The sequence below is a fragment of the Hemibagrus wyckioides genome, linkage group LG22 (genome assembly GCF_019097595.1).
Source record: "Hemibagrus wyckioides isolate EC202008001 linkage group LG22, SWU_Hwy_1.0, whole genome shotgun sequence".
NCBI classification, from domain to species: Eukaryota; Metazoa; Chordata; class Actinopteri; order Siluriformes; family Bagridae; genus Hemibagrus; species Hemibagrus wyckioides.
The window spans coordinates 4861106-4878327 of NC_080731.1; the positions used below are offsets into that span (position 1 = coordinate 4861106).

At 39.4% G+C, this 17222-nt stretch overlaps 1 protein-coding gene across 2 annotated transcripts in view; it reads right to left on the reverse strand.

Annotated features, from left to right (window-relative positions):
- Nucleotides 1-17222, reverse strand: part of nos1 (nitric oxide synthase 1 (neuronal)) — a 66260-nt gene that overhangs the window by 39745 nt on the left and 9293 nt on the right. For both annotated transcript variants that reach the window (XM_058375097.1, XM_058375098.1), the window contains exons 4-9: nucleotides 9620-9757; nucleotides 6862-7004; nucleotides 6615-6777; nucleotides 6382-6473; nucleotides 4919-5060; nucleotides 4286-4425 (exon numbers count right to left, since the gene is read on the reverse strand). In XM_058375097.1, the coding sequence (XP_058231080.1) occupies nucleotides 4286-4425; nucleotides 4919-5060; nucleotides 6382-6473; nucleotides 6615-6777; nucleotides 6862-7004; nucleotides 9620-9757 (818 nt within the window). The remainder of the gene's footprint in view (nucleotides 1-4285; nucleotides 4426-4918; nucleotides 5061-6381; nucleotides 6474-6614; nucleotides 6778-6861; nucleotides 7005-9619; nucleotides 9758-17222) is intronic.

Here is a 17222-nt window from a genome sequence, read left to right on the forward strand (position 1 = left end):
TTAATTAAGGGTTAAAAGTCGTCTAATATGTAAGCATTTTCAATTTGTACATTAGGCAATTCCACCCACAAGTGTATTATAAGAGATATCCCTCCATTTTTATTTCACTTCTTAATTCGCACACCATGATTTGTCTCCAGATTTTACTTTTTCACGCTGCTAAAACAAGTTTCTCTTCAAGACTTCAGGCAAAACTTCGGAAAAATGTCTTTTTTGTCCTCGTTTTGCTCTTTCCGATCTCCGATAACATTTCCTTTTATGGAGTTTGTGGGTGTCCCTATATGCAAATGAGCTGTAGCGTGAACTCGCCTTGCACTTCGGCTGATTGCGTTAAGCAACAGATGCAAATGAGTACGCAGAAAATCAACATTACGTGACGGGAATTTTTAGTTCTGTGCAGGCTATGAAATTATTTCCACTGGCAGGTTGATAAATCAGGAGATGTATGATCTCGAGTCTGTGGGCACGGGAAAAAAAAAATCTGTGTGAGATATTTCGAGAAGTCGTGACGTTTTGCTTTGGTTCAGAAACTCCTGAAAAGCACTAAACTCCGCCTTCCTGGATGTGGATGTAAAAATAAAAACAAGACTGTTTGCCAAAAAAGGCATTAGGTGCACCCAAATTAGCATCTAGATTTAAATATCCTGTTGTTTACAACTTCATCTAGCAGGAATCTACCAGTTTCTCAGAATTTGCCCATCGCTCAATGCATTTACTGTGAACTGTGCCAGAGCTTTCATTATCACTCTACCAGCACCTGCAGGATTCTCAGGTGTTTGCACACGTGGCCAAATTGGCCTTTGGCTGCTTTTGAGCATCTGCTGAGCCAAGAAATCCTCCTCACTAGACAGCTCAACATTTACACCCTCTCTCTGCCAAAGTCTTGTGTTACATCTGGTTCCAATTTGTTTCCTTACCATTTAAAGATGTCAAGAAATGAGATTTCTTGAATGGCGAGTTTCCACAGAGACTTCCACAGAGTGGGTGTATTGACTGTTCCGTAAAATAACAGAAGAATATCAGATCTCTGTGATGATTAGATCACTCCAAGTGGAAAAAAAAAAACAAAACAAGATTAACGTTTCGTGGTCATCAGTAAGATTTGACCAATCGTATAATGACCTCCACCTGGTATATGTTATGCATTTGCATCCCAGTTCCCATGGCAACGAACACCATGTCATCTCATCTCCGCCTCTCCTTTGTTACCCGAGTGTGTTCACCTGTCACGTGTCATTTCTTTATTCATTCTTCTCTTTCTCCCCTGTTGTGTCATAAGCGATGGCCAAATCCGCACCTGCTTTGTTACCCGGGTGTGTTCACCTGTCACGTGTCACTCTATTTATTTTTTCTCTTTCTCGCCTGTTGTGTCATCATTCATGATGAAGTCTTATGATAGATCTTCACCCCTGACTATGATTCCTAGACAACCTGTAATAAATATCACACCAATCACACACACTTTGCATCCTGTCAACACTTACAGCATGTCTACACTGTTTTTTTTTTCAGACCTAGTAATCCCTGGTCTGCAGATTAGTACCTACTCTTGAGCAGGAACTAAAACAGTTCCTAAAACTACAATCCAGGTTCTTCTGATGGAAATATAGAGAAGGTTGGAAAAGTTGACAGTTTCCCCCACTGATTCTTTCACTCACTACTGATTGTTTCTAGTACTGATTCTTTCATTTGAGAGAGAAAAGGCAAAGATTCCCATATGATCAAAAGAATGCAGTGTAAGTGATAATAGAATGTCACCTGTCAGTTATCCTGCAGTATTCTAGTGTCTAGACATCACTGACCTCACCATCAATTTGGTCAGAAGTCCAGATTAAGCCATTTTCTTTTACAGTGGAACCTCGGCATACGAATGTAATTTATTCTGGAGACGAGTTCTTGAGGTGAAAATTTGTAATGCAAAACAAATTTCCCCAAAAATATGACCAATATTCCCAATACGAGGCGTATGTAAACTGTATGGCTGCTTACAAAGAACTGACCCAAGCCAAGCATTCCATGTCAAGGCTCCTCACAGGAAGTCATGCCACCAAGCTTGGGCAGAAAATAGAACAGATCACCCACGCCACCGATCTGTCAACAAAATAACGCTCGAAAAATCACCTAGCTTTGAACACATGCCGAAAGCAACATTGGTATCATGGGTTGACTCTTTCCCAACAGCTTTCACTGACTGAAAAAAAAATCGTAAACTCTCTTCAGTTGGCTTCACTTGGCTTTCCACTGACGCTAACAAGTTTTGAACGGCTCATGGACGTATACACAACTAAGCCGGCATTCGGTTCGTTTATATGCTGATAATGTATATGTATGGCGATGCAAAATTTCAATTCTTAAGGCGAAAATGCGTAAGGTAGGGCATCTGTATGCCGAGGTTCCACTGTACCTGTATATATCGCATGTGTGAATGCTAAATAATTCACCATGTCACAACATGCTCTAGAGATTGTCTAGAAAGCGTTCAGCTACACAGACAAAATTAAAAACAAGTTAGTCTAGACCTACAATAGCCACGTCTGCACATCCAGGCTTCCTACTTATGTATTTTTTTTCATACTGTGTTAATATTTATACATGTTTACATTAAACATGACCAATCTGAAAAATGTGACCAATCTTACTAGTTTCCATGGCGATCAACAGTGTGTGTATTTTGTTAATCAGCCCTTGTACTGGCATTGATTTGTTGTTCTATTGTGTTCACCTGTACCGTGTCACTCCTTGGTTAGTATTGTGTCTATGTTCCTAATAACGTTCCTACCCTATTGTTCTTAGTATATCTGTTTCGTATCAAAGAATCAATATGAATAACAAACAGTATTTCGATTGGAGGATTTAGACATTTCAAGGAATAGGAAGGACTTCATTTTTTTCCATGTGAAAGAAAAAGCAAAATCGTCTCAAGCCTGTAAATCCATCATTACTCCATTTGTGTGGTTTAAACATCAATAGCTTGAACATGGTACTGTTTCAAAAGGAATGTAAGTAGCACAGGTTGTGCTTCTCTCAGCTTGTCTGAGGCATTATCAGTGCCCATGGAGGCTGACAAACTGGCACCGGCTCTCATCTTGAATCTGGGGGAAGGGCCAGTTTTATGCTGCCTTGGCCTGCGTCCCTGACTTACGCATGCAGGCCACTTGTTCTCAGCATGACTCCCGTGATGCTAATACTCTGCCAGCCTCTCAGATTCACAGCACTACATTCACAGTTTCATCATTTGGGTACAGGCTTAAATGAGACAGAATATGCTAGAAGCACATATGATAGGCCTGTATATAAGTTTGAGGTCTCAAACTTCATGTGTCCAGGGATTTTTTCCCAGAGTAAAAATAATTTCCAAAGACTCCCTTATGGTCACTGAGCAGATTTAAAGAATTTTTAAACAACAGTATGGCAAATTTATACAATCATGTTCATTTATATGAGCTATAAATGTTATTAGCATCAAGTTGATTAGATCTTTAAGTTCATCTCAGGTAGGTGGACCCTGGACTTTGAGAGCAATGGATATATAAAAAGAGCTTCTACTGAGAGGGCAGCTAGAATACCATAGCAATAGCATTTAGAATACCAGCTTATTCTGGTCAAATTTCAGGGCAGCACTGAAAGCAACTCACCAGAGGTCTATGAAGTTTCCGCAAACAGAGAACTGCTTGTCTAGTCGCTAGATATCATATTTGTGCTAGCATACAGAAGGATAAAACACCCTCACAATGTACGTAGCTAGCTAACTCAATGTAGATTATGTGTAGCTAGCAAGCACTTATTGGATTAGTTTTAAAAGTTTGCCAGAAGTCATTCACTGACAGGATAAACCTAGCAAAAACACAGAGTCTGGTAAGATTCTGAAGCAGAATTGCTAGCGTCAAACCTGATGGCCACTAAGGATGCTACTTTCTCAATGCTTATTGTGTTCAGCACCAAGAAATTAGCAGCTACTTCAGAGTCCATCTATTAGTTTAAGCTAAAAAACGATCAATATTAAACAAACAAATGCTACATGTTTAGGATGTTGGGTTTTCCTGAATGTGATGGCTGTTTGTTTAATTTTTTAAAATGCTGCCATTGAGAGAATGTAGCTAGTATGACGTAATCTCCCTGAATGAAACGCAGTAAGTTTTTAAGACTGTTAACCAAGATCTGGTTTTATTTTATGCTTCTTTACTTCACCAGCAACATAAACCCCAACATTTTTCACTTCAACAAAAGTCAATAATTTTCTTAACCAGGTGTTTTATATATATAGCTAACGCATCTTGTTACTTACTTGGGGTGCGTGATGATGACTTCCAGCACGAGATCATCGGGGATCTCAAACAGCTCTGGATCGTTGCCATTTGCTTGAAGCAAAAGGGGCAAGACATCGAACCGGCCTCTGGGTGCTTTCCATCCCTGTTGTATACAGATCTACAATATAGCAGGAAAAGACACACAAACACATATTAGAGCCAGGGAACTGGAATTATTATAGAAGCTGTTTATAGATCTTTTAATGTCTCTTTTGTTCTGGGTAATGGCGTTTGTGACAGCTCCAAAAACTGACTTCATAAATTTCCAGCAGAGCCTTGAACAGATATTTAGTGTATATTTCAGTACTTTCCATAAATAACCCGATTTTTTTTTCTTTTTTTTTCCGAAAAGCCACAAGTTCTTCCCGCCGTAATTATCAAAAATGACGCACCAAATAATCAGCCCCACAGCAGGAGGCTTGAGGCCACATGCTGTCTCTTCTGACAAATGAGTTATAGCGGTTAATCATTTTCCATTCCACAGTGCTTGTATTTTTCGTTGTTATTAAGTATATACTATATCCCAGACAGCCTCCTTGCTCTCTCAGTACACCCAGGAGAGAGAAGCCATTATAATTTTGTCTCCAGAAGGTGGTGATTTAAAGTCTCACCTCAGTGAGCTCCAGGGAAGCAGGATCTCCCAGAACTGAGCCATCGGGCTGCTTGTAGCCAGCGTAGCGGATCAGTTGACTATTCCATACCCGGAAATCATGTTTCCCATATGTCCTCTGAGGAAAAATGGTGATGGCTGACCTGCAGATAAGATAGGAGATCTGAAGATGAGGATGTTGATGCAAGGATGCCTCTGACAGATGGGGGACACCCACAGAAGGATATTTCCTTTTCAATAAAAAATGCCATTCTTTTAAATAAGAAAAATGTACTGATGGAAATTCTCTCCCTGGTCTTGAAAACGTTCATCACACTGATGGAAATTTTGACTATACTTGATATGACAGTACAGCAGGAAATCAGTCAGTAATGTCATGGAAGATTGTAGCTGTATAATCCAAAAACTTTTTTAAAAGCAAACTACATAACAGCTCTTGGCTCACTGGTTTAATCTATAGTTCTTTCCAAATTTTTCCTGTTCAAACCCTCTCCCAAATCTCTCAAAAGCTTGCTACACTTTTACAAAATTGTCCCAAGGCTGAACAAGCGTGTTCATTATCCCCTAAACGGACCGGTATACTATCTAGGATGTGTTCTCATCTCATGCACAGTGCTCTGAAGACACCCTGGAGGAAACCCTTATGCAAGTACATTTTCTGAGGCCAAAAATGTGATTGAAGTCGTGTACCGCATATCAAGAGACGCATGCAAGTCCAAAAATAAACCCAGCCTGTTGACATTCTGTATTACGCAGCAAAGACATATGAATGTCACCGAAAGTGTTATGGATAAATCTGGGTCATAGTGTTTAAAAAAAGCATCACCCATTCCGATAAACGATAAGAGCTCAAGCGGAGCAGCAGGTGGGGGACCACCGGTGTCTGCACTGACAGGTCCCGATGACGTACTGAGGGAACACTGGATCGTGTTTGTCACTGAAGATCAGGAAAACGATACTTTTATTTAAAAGAAAGTGGATAAAAAGGTTCTTCCTTTGCATCTCGATCTCTCTGTCTCCATATTGCTTAACTAACCCCTTCGCTCTCCGCCTGCTACTCTCTTCCAGCCTCTGATCAATGCATAAAGTGACACTAATTAAGCTGAACACAGAATAGGTGTCATGTATGATTAGCTCTGTAGTCAGGCAGGAATCGAATTTGGCTCTGCACTGGCAGGTGCCGCCCACAAGGAGCTCTTGAGAAAGGTGATGAAAAGAGGTAGATAAGCAAAGCTGGGAAAGTACATAGATGGGAAAAATACCGAGCTGGAGAAGAAGTGGAGGCGGGAAAAAAAAATGAGTGATCGATATAACAATAACATATGAGTAATAATTTTCTAAAGTACTCAGGAAAAAAGTAGTAATTCCTAAAATCCCTCCGAAATATCCGACCCCACATAAACTCCCAAGCACCTATACCCCCCCCCCACACACACAAAAAAAACAAGTATTTCCACCACTTACCTGAGGTTGCCTTTGTTAGTGGCATATTTGATGTGATTGCAGATGTAATTAAACATTCCGTGTGCTGTTGTGCAGTCTCGAGCATCGAACACCTAGTCAAAAACATCTCCCTTATTATCCTCGTAATCATCATATAATTGCTGTAATTCTGGGTTTGTTTTTGTGCATACAGATGTCTCTTACCAAAGTAAAGAAAATACAATTTGCCTGAAACTAAAGCTGAGTGTGTCTACCTGTAGTTTGGACCATTGGATCCTCCCTACGCAGCGAGCGGCGTTCCTCCAAGCGTGCTTGGCGCCGTAGATTAGCTCGGTGTCTTTCAACTGGTACGTTCCAGAAGTTTCAATCTCCTTCTTCACCTCCTCCAGTCTGTCCTCATGTGCTTTGGATCCACACCTGCAAGCCACCCATGGATGGAGGATTAGCCCCACCAGGACATACTGTTCTTTATGTGAATATATGACATGATGCATGAGCTACCTTTTTATTGATGTATAGTACTGGTTGATGAAGTCTGTAGCCAGTGGTAGCAGCTCGTCTTTGGTCCGAACTTCATCTGGTTTACTTCTCATGTTTGGTGTCATCACTGAGCCTATACACACTCTTTCGTTGCAAATTGGCACCTGTAATTGAAAATTTGTCTGGTAAGTTCACACAGATTTTGACATGCAACTTGGACAATGTGGTGGTTTGATGGTTAAACCTTTGGGCTTGTGATAAGAAAGCTGCGAGTTCCCAATACTGCAGTGTGTTTTTCCACCATTTCCGGCTCACTTTGGTGCCACCCATCAGCCAACTCTCCCTTACTGTTTGGGAGGTACCAAATGGGAAAACTTGAAGATATGAGGGTGCTTCCTTTAAAACCGTAAAGCCAGCCAGACTCTGAGGTAAGTTCTATCTACCCTCTATGGCATCCATAAGCTTGCAGACCCCAGACCACAGATGCCTGTGTAATCAGCTGCTAATCAGCTTCTGTTTGTACCCCCCGATAAGTGTAAACAAAATGCAACTGTCCCCTTATATAGATTACAAATGATTAAATCTACAGCCATAATAAGGGTTGGTTAGTTTGACCTGGTGGAGGAACTTTAAAGCTGTATGTCAAAACCTTGCAACTGAAAGTTTCCCTTTCAGGAGAGGTTCCAAGTTTAACATTCGAGTTGAATCAAGTGAGGAATCAACTAGCTAATCCTTATAAAAAAATAAAAAAAAACAACAACAATGAATGGCAAGTTAACAACACCATCCACAAATTTCCTTCAAAGACAAACTACAACAGAGGGCTTGCCTGCCTGATACTGCTTCGAGCAGAATCTCCATAAGTAGTACAAAACCCTTAAGTATCAAGGGTTAAGAACCCTCAAAGAACCTTTTTTCTAGATGGAAAACAACCCAATAGGTCTCCACAAATCTTACGTTGGGTCTCAAGGGCTCTTTTTTAAGGGCCCTACTTGGAACCTTGTCTGAAAGGAAAGCCCCGTCTTGAACGGCTGAAGGGTTAGAGTGACAAATCAATATATTCTCACTCATATTCTTCTAAAAAGAGAATACAATCCGGGAATATTGACTGTAAAGGGATATACTGTATATGGTAACAATAGGTTAGAGTTAAATGATGTTAGATATTGTGCCAAATGAGTTAAAAGGAATTTGTTAGGATGGTACTGGGGTGGTGGTTGGGTCACAAGGTGTTTCAGGTCCCTTAAAAGAAACTCACTGGGTCCACTGGTCTTTTGTGGAACTGGCTTTCAAAAAGTTTGTTCAACCTAAAGATGAGTTCATCCAACTGTGTCAAAACACACAGACTTTAGACATCAGAGATAATACTTGAAGCATCAAAGGAAAGGAAAGAAAAACGGATAGAGCAAAAGCCAGCTTGGTCCTTGCCCTGAGCAAGCTCATATGGTCAGTGTAATAAGATTAGACTTGAAGCGCAATGTCACTTTGGCTAGCCACTAATGCGGTCACTGTGGTTGAGGCCAAGCAGAAATTTAACGACAGTCCACCATCGGCTTCTGCTGCTAAAACAGGTGCACTAGCCTGAACCTCCCACTCAGGACTGGTGAAGCGTAGAGTGCCTCAGCCCACTGACCCTTCGTGCCATCCGAGATCCGAGAGCTTGGCCAAGATTTCACCCCAGAGCAAGAAGAATGAAAACAAATGACCAAGGTCGAGCCTAAACACTATAGAAACCGAGGCAAGATGGCCGAACCGCTCCGGTAGTCGGGATCAGTAATTGATTGATTGATGGATGGATGGTTCTTAGCGTCAGCGTGTTAAAAATAAAACAAAGACTTTCATTTGCCTCTGCACATCCGCTAGCCCTGAGGCATCATGAATTCAGCCATGCAGCTGTCTCTTTCTGCAGAGCAACCCAAAAAAAAATCCTGTGTGATATATTATAAATCATATGATCTGTAATTAACGGTGATTAGCATGCAACACCAAGCGCTCATGAAAGCGTGTAGAACCTCACGTCCCTCTCTTCCACTTGGTTAGAGGAAACTGAGGGACGTGAAGATGTTTGTGAGGGTCCTCGTGCTTATTTCTCCACACTCACTCATGTCTCCATAATGAACCGAATCTAAATTTGAACTTTTTGGGAAGGAGAGAGACTAGAGCTAGAGTTGTCGATCCTCCTCACATGTGTGATTTGATTTATATTGTCCTAATTAAATTAGATGGTATTTTGCACCAAAAGGGGAAACAATTGAAAGAATTCACACTATTTTATATAAATCGGTTGCAAGATTCCTGTTTTTGGCAATAAATTGTTTGCTCTGTTAATAAATTCTGTAAATATTGTGACAATAAATCTGTTTTGATGCTTCTAATCAAACAAACTTCACTGAAAAAGAGGTTTAAAGCACAAAAAATATAATAATTTTATCCTTTTAAATATAGTATCTAAATTCCATGGCTTAGACAATAATCTGACATTTGCCAAAATTATAATGCACTAATAACAAATCTGTTTTACACATTTAATGGCATGCAAATGAAAAATGTATAAGCTGAAATGCTATCACGATCAGTCCAAAACAATTTTATTTGTAATTTCTTTTATTTCTATAAAGAACAAGTAAGCCACAAGCACCGTTAGTGAGGAAAAACTTAACTCCCCAAGACGATATGAGGAAGAGGGGAACCCATCCTCATCTGGGGTACACTGGAGAGTGTGATAGCCTTCTATAACTGTGTACTATATGATCCGGAGTGTGTAGTGTTTCAGTCCTACCTTGCTGCAGCCTTGATGGAGTGTGTCATTGTACACCACCCCACTCTCCCAATTCTTTATCTTCATGAACCTGGGGCATTTTGTTGGACTCCCATTTTGCGGAGTTTTAGTGGGAGACACTCTGCCTTCAGACAGTGGCTGAGGAAGGACAAAAATGAGATAAGGACAAAGTGAGTTATTATAGTATCTGGAAACAGTTGACACTGCATTGCATTTGGATAAAAACAGTTGAATAAATCGTTAAGGATGAATGGATTTGCAGAAAAAACCTGGTGTCTATCCCAGGGGACTCGGGACAGAAGGCAGTGGACACCCTGGACTCACATTTTAACACACTTTAGACAATTTAGAGATGCTAATCAGCCTACAACATATGTCTTTAAACTGAGGGAGAAAACCAGAGTCCCTGAAGTACCTCGAAGGAGTAAGACGAACCATGCGAACCACTAAACCACCATAACCCCCAATGATAATGTCTTTTGACAGGCTTACAAGAACGATCACAACACATCAGAGCTTTCACACTCCCCTATTGATTCTTTAATCAATCCATGAAATGGCTGGACAGAACTCGTTCTCAACTTTAAGCCTAACTTCAGATTCCCAATATTACCAACTCATGCAATCAATTCTTGTATGCCTCGATTGTAATCCTATAATCTCGAGTCAGTATCCTGCATCCTGTCATAACTGTGAAGGAAGTCGAGACAATTAAGTAGCCTCGTAATCGAGCTCTGATTCGGGTTTCTCTGAGGAATGCCGATATTCGCTTCCTTTGACGCTCAAAAGCTGTGAGCGTGACTTGTTTCTGGGCCAGTCGTTCTAAAGTGCTTGACTTTTGGAGGAAAAGGAAATCAATCTAATTGCACTTACACGTCTCTAGCATTTCAGATCATAGCTGTTGTTCTGTATACAGGCACCTCAGGGAAGTGTGAAATTGTCTCATTTTCTATGGACATGAATGAACATTTCAATCAACGCTCATTGACATGTATCTCCCTTCTCCTCCCCGAATGGACCGGATATTTTACATAAAATCAGGGCAGAGCTTTTCAGAGTTGGAGAACAATATGCAGTGTGATTACGTCTCAAAAAAAAAAAAAGAAGTCATACACTTTTCCTTATGCGGAGGGGAAAATAGAGGAACAGTAAGAGCTTGTTTCATTGAACCGTCAAAAAAAGAAGGTGGGATTTTTATTCGAGTCAAACTTTGTCCATTTTCTGTGACAGACCTACCAATTTACACACGTACTATAATTCAAAATGTTCGAATAAATGGGTATAACAGGCGGTACGTTCAATTATTTCAGTAGAGCTGTCAGTCTAACTATTAAGAAGAAATATATAGCTGACTTTGTGTTAAAACTTGCAATTGCCCGTGTTCAGCAGTTTGGCTATTGATTCTGTCTGGCTGTATGATAGATGTATTTGTTTTTTTTTCTTTGAAATTTCTTGCCCTATAAAAATATAACGATGGGTTAGATCGATCCCGTTCATGTTTGCGTGTAATGTACTGGCTTTCAGACTTCTGAAGCAATATTAGATTTGACAGGTTAATGGCTTTCAGGTTAAAAACAATGTATAGACTTCTATATCTGTGCTATTTTGTGCCAATAGGTTTGAAACGATATACACTGTATAGCCAAATTTACGGTGGGCGAGAAGTGCAATACAAAATAACAAAACCGGAAAAACACAAGAACAAACCGGAAAAAGTAGGAAAAGTTTGCGAATGGAATTCTTACTGCTGATTGGACGATCTGTCACTCAAGACATACAAGAAGCAGGAAATTGTGTATCTAACTTTATTTCTTCTACATGTGTAGAGTTCTGCCTTCACTTCATACCATTTTTCTTTTGATAGTGCAACTTTAATTCGTTTAACATAGAGATTCAACCTGATAAGAAAATGGAATTCATTCAGTGCTACTTTGAGGAAGAGGTTCATATGCCATGATATTGGATATACTGATGGCATAAAGATTGTGATCTCTAAAAACACACCTGAAGAACGCAGGCATGTATCGAAGACGAAACTATTCCAGATTAAAGGATGTAAGGATGTAAGAGCAAAGCTGCTTTCATACACACACCAATCCACTTTCTACTGCTGCAGCATGCTGGATTTCCTGTATATCTTGAGTGACAGATGTCTCGTCCAATCAGCGGTAAGAATTTTATTCGCAAACTATACCTATCTTTTTCTGGGTTGTCTGAATTGTCATTGTGTTTTTGGATTTGTTATATAGTTATGCACTTCTTGCCCACCGTACACCGTACGGGCTCTGTGCAGGACACTCCAGTTCTTCCACTCCAATCTTAACCTCCACATCATGTCTTCATGGAGCTCTGCACGGAGTTGGATCATGTACTTCTTAGGCTTCTTAGTTCAATCAATAGAGTTTTGTGTTCCAGTAACAGATGACAGAAGGTCCACATATGTTTGCAATGGTCATTATATGGATACTGTATGTGTAATGCATTCTGGGACGATCTTTTGGGAGTTTCCATGGCGATCTGCTTTTGTGAGGAAGCACAACAATGTGCTAAAAGTTGGGAGAATTTACTTGACACCTTTGAAATATGAATTCAATTCATCAGAAACTACAGAATAACCAATAATTCATTATTAATGGAAAGTTAATTGTAGGGAAGGAATTTAAAACCAACTCTGTGTAAGAGAGAAAAACTCTGTATTTTATTACACAGTTATTTACATTTTTTCCTAGCTCAAGACTTGGCTTTATTCCCAGTGTGAATATACACAGCTACTCAGCAAATGCACTTTTAATCAAAGAGACTGAATGTAGTACTTAAGGGAAGAGTAAGTGTCTGTTTTTATTTATTATTATTATTATTAAGTTTTTTTTAATGATAGCAGAGAGCTCAAAAAAATAAACTGCTCCTTTGGTAAAGTGTTTCAAATTGAAACAATAAAAAATCTATTCTGATTGCGTCTAAATTGGAAAGTGTCAAGTAATAGCTTGTCACAACTTTCCATAAACAACAACTCATTAATATTCCATATGATAATTCATTCCCAGAGAATCTTCTCAGAGCCGTTTCATCAGGTCTAGATGGTAGCCCTTTTGGCTCATCTGTTTCTATTTCCGGCTTCGTATTGGAGGGATTTATGAGGAATCCATCATTTCTCCAGGATGAGGAATAAATGACAAAATAAATCCTTCTGATCACAGCATCTCTGTTTCTTCACATCTGAAGTGCCTCATGGTTTTGCCATTCTTGCACTCCTGTGTGGCTTGTGACTAGCATGTATTTGAAAGGAGGAAGGACACCGGAGAACCCAAACTCGAGGAGTTCACTGCTTCACTTGTGTTTTACAGATTTATTACTGTTATTCATTTCCCTGGTTCATGCTGTAGCCTATAAGGAGCACTAAAATAAATCTAGTTTATTTATTCTAGAAGAATAAAAAAAAGCGAGAATAATGTCAAGAATAACAATATTCTTATAATATAAGTATACTTATATAATAGATATACTAATAAAATAATAGAATTACAATAGAAAAAAATAGAATATAAAAATATATAAGGATTTACTATACAAGTGAGAAAAAGAAGAAAGTACATGGAAAAATATAAAAATATTTAATAAATATATTTATTTATTTAATATATAATTTTTTGCATATTTTTTCAGCTTTTTTCCCCCAGTAAAATCTAAAGACTGTGTGTCAAGTGCAATTTGACGTGTTCATTGCTGTTGTTTATCAGTATGACGAAACCGTAAAGGAGGCGGAGAGAAAGATGCAGACTTTGTGTGTTTCATCTTCTTTCAGGAGAGTGCATGATACAAGACTAGGATATTTATCGAAGCAAGTTATTCACGTGATCATAAATCACAGACACAGCACACGTGACCTAAATGACGGTGCTATACTGAATCGGCGTAACCGTGACGATTCGGTACATTTAGTGACATCCTGAGTCAGAAAACAAAAAAAAGACAACCAACGCTGAAGCCAAGTTTTAAATAAATAATATCATGAAACAAATTACAGGCAATATTTCCAAATCCTTGCTCAGAATGGAACTACAGCATTCTCCACATCGCATCACTTCCAGCTTTTCTGTAATTAAAATCACTGATAAAATGCATCTGCAGGTGTATACAACTTTATTAATTATTTCTCCCTTTTTTCCAGCCACGTTTGATGACTGTAATTAAGCGCATTCACGAGTCGCATAAATAAATAAAATAACTGCAACATCTGAAGCGATTTACCTGGAAAGTGCCAGCAAATTGAACAGCATACAGAAGCCGAGCAAATCGAGCACGATGCAGAACATGTAGTTTCACGCCTTTTAGATTCCGAGAACTGATCCAAATTATAGTTACATGAGAATTTTATTTAAATGTTTACTTCAGTGACATACATTAAAAAAGGCCCGATTTCAGTCTTTCTTGTATTGGCGTGTAAGCTAAACTGTCACTGTAGTAACGTTGTGAATAGTGTCATTATTTTTCAGCATGCAGAGCTTCAGAGGCTTCAGGGCTCCCGGGTTGGAGTTCTCCGAGCACTTCCGCTGCACGAGTGCTCCTTATTAGCCGTGAAATTATGCGGGATTCGGCTTTCAGCTCGCCGTATTCTCGATATATGAGAAATACCCCGCTAGTGCGCACGGCCCAATTAAAACCAAGAGACAGACGAGCGAGGTTTGACGCAATCGTCAGTAAGGTTGATTATCTTCTGACTGCTAAAAAGAGACAAATGCGAGTCGTGTTTACGGACGTTAGGCAGAAACGCTCGCTCGGCTTAATAAGTTGATTCTCCATCAATAATGTGACTATTAAGGAAGCACAACAGGTGGCTTAACTAGAACGCTCGATGACGGATTTCGGTTGGAACGGTAATGGAAAGTAAAGCTTGTATTGTAAACAAAACAAACCAAATCTTCTGTTTTTGAAGCAGGAAGTGTCACACAGACAGAAAAAAGCAGGAGAAATGTATAGATAACCATCTCAAGTCTTGGATATCTAGGGCTCTGAGGGTCAAATTGACTGAACAGGAGATTTCTTTAACAGCGTGTCAGTGCGCATCTCTTCACAACAGACGTGGCCCAACTCCGAGTAACTCAAGCATCAAATAGCTTTCTGATACGCATTTCAGCGCCATATGACAGCTATGACAACATGCGAGCTCGTCTTCGCCACACTAGATATCTATTTATGTTTTTCATCCTTTCTTCTTGCGTTGCATGTACATCCTTCTTCGCACCCCCCCCCCTTCATGATGTAAGAAACAGTGTTTAAAAAGCATCTTATTGTGTTAAAGATCTGATGGAAAATCTACAATCCCTTTTTAATAATTTTGCAGTGGAATATTTAAGAAACAGATTTGGTCTGTTGAGTGACTTGTGATGGTGGTCCTCCTTTTATACCATAAAAATGTGCCAGTTTGTTATTAATTAAAGAAAGATGTCATTTTTATCCATATACGGTTACATCCACAAAAACAAGCTTACGTAACTGGAGCTACTGATAATCGTTCACCTACTTGCCTCGGTTTTGCACCGTCCTCTTTGTTAGAGATAAGTAGGATAGTAAGATAAGTAAGAAAAATATGTAAATAAATCTAAAATTAAGAAAAGTATAACACCTTTTGGCCAATCAGAATCAAGCATTCAACACTGCTGCAGTATAAACCAAATAAACAAACAAACAAACAAACAAACTCCAGGGAGTTACTACAGTGTGATTTTTACACTTAGTAATAAATGCAGAGCAAAATGTAATATGTTTCTATAGAAACAGGACCTTGCCAAATAAAGTCCTTCCTCATCTGTGCAAGCGAAGTGCTTCTGAAGCTGCAGGAGGTGTCACTGCTCGATATTCTTGAATATCTGAAGTGAGATCTCATTAGCTAAGGATTCAATCTGCCATATTCTCAGTGCTTTTAAAAAAATATTAAATCTAAAATCTAAACCAATCTAAATGTAGATGTTATTAAACGTCTGTCCAGATTTAGATTCCTGTTCTTCACTGATGGAAGTGGTTTTCTGCTACCGTAGCCCGTCTACCTGCAGGGTTTACACATTGTGTGTTTCAGAGATGCTTTTCTGTTCACTTCAGCTGTAAAGAGCAGTTATTTAAGTTACCGTAGTCTTTCTGTTCCTCAAACCAGTCTGTTCATTCTTCCTTACCTCACTCATTAACAAGGTGAGATTTCTGAGATACTCAGAACACCTCTATGGCACCAACAACCAGCCACAATCATTGTGACTTAGATCACGGTATTTCTCCATTCTGAAGTTAGAGAAGATAAGATTAACTGAAGCGCTTGACTTGTATCTGCATTATGCAAAAAAAAAACAAAAATGAGCAGGTGGGTAAGTGTTCCTATTAAAGTGGCCTTCGAGTATAGCTGAGCATGCAGAAGCTACAGCTTAACATCTCCCTGTTCTCAATGCATTCTGTAATCATTTGCATAATGAAGTGCATTTGGGAAATGTTGTGAACATTTTTTTTTTGTTTGTTTGAATGAAAAAACAAACATGATTTATTTGACTAATCTGAACTGAGCGAAAGGAAACAAGAAAACAATTCTGTAAATTTGAAGGATATCACCGAGGGTAAAAAGCACCATGTTGCCTCTCTTCTTTCCTTTTGTTTCCTTCCCCGTTCCAACTCTGACCCATAGACTCCTCAGCTGTCAAGCAACCAAAGGGGTTAATCACCGAGAAGCTGTGTATTACTCCAGTGAACGACAGAATGACTCGGTCCCTCTCGAGCCCTATGTGACCACACAGCTGCACTCATTCATTTCTCTCTCTCTTGGATCGGCTCCCTTCATCCGGTTGCTTTCAGCGAGCTAATACGTCACCGGTGCCATGTGCTGGGCTGGAGGGTGAACACCGTGCCCTCTGCACGCCTCGGTGACGCTTTGCCGCAGGTTAAACACACACACACACACACACACACACGACGTGCGCAGTGGCACAAACACATAACTGCACACTTCACTGCACTATAATGAGTAAAATTGGAGACGTGATTAACCGGTCAGTCCTGAAACCACTGAAATTATTTAGAAGAAAATCAGGAACAAATCAGATTTAATCACCATTCAGTCTAGAGAAAGTCACAGGCTTTTCATTATATTATAATTCAATATTTCTTTGACACAAAATCCCGTTTAACATGAGTGTGAATAAAAATAGGCAGTCAGTTAATAACAATAAGTAATGTTAGCCAACTAGTATGAATATATGGCTGCTTAAAACGTGTATATAAGGTGAATATGCAGGAGAAATAATGGGAATAGAAGAGGTAAGAGGTAAATGGCTTCACTGAGGTCATTTTTACCTCAGGGAATATAAAGACACTCCTTAGCTCAGCTAAAGGAGTATTTTTATATTTCCTGAGGTAAAAATTACCTCAGTGTAGCCATTTACTTACCTCTTCTATTTACCTCAGTGTAGCCAGTTCCTTGGCTTTCTTATTTCTCCCACTATAACCATTAGATTGCTTTAGAAATCTTGCCACATAAACACTCACAAATAAACAAAATCAACAACAAAACACATCAGGCCAAGTTAGTTAGCAAGCTAGCAATTTAGCCTAGTTGTGATTAGCTGCT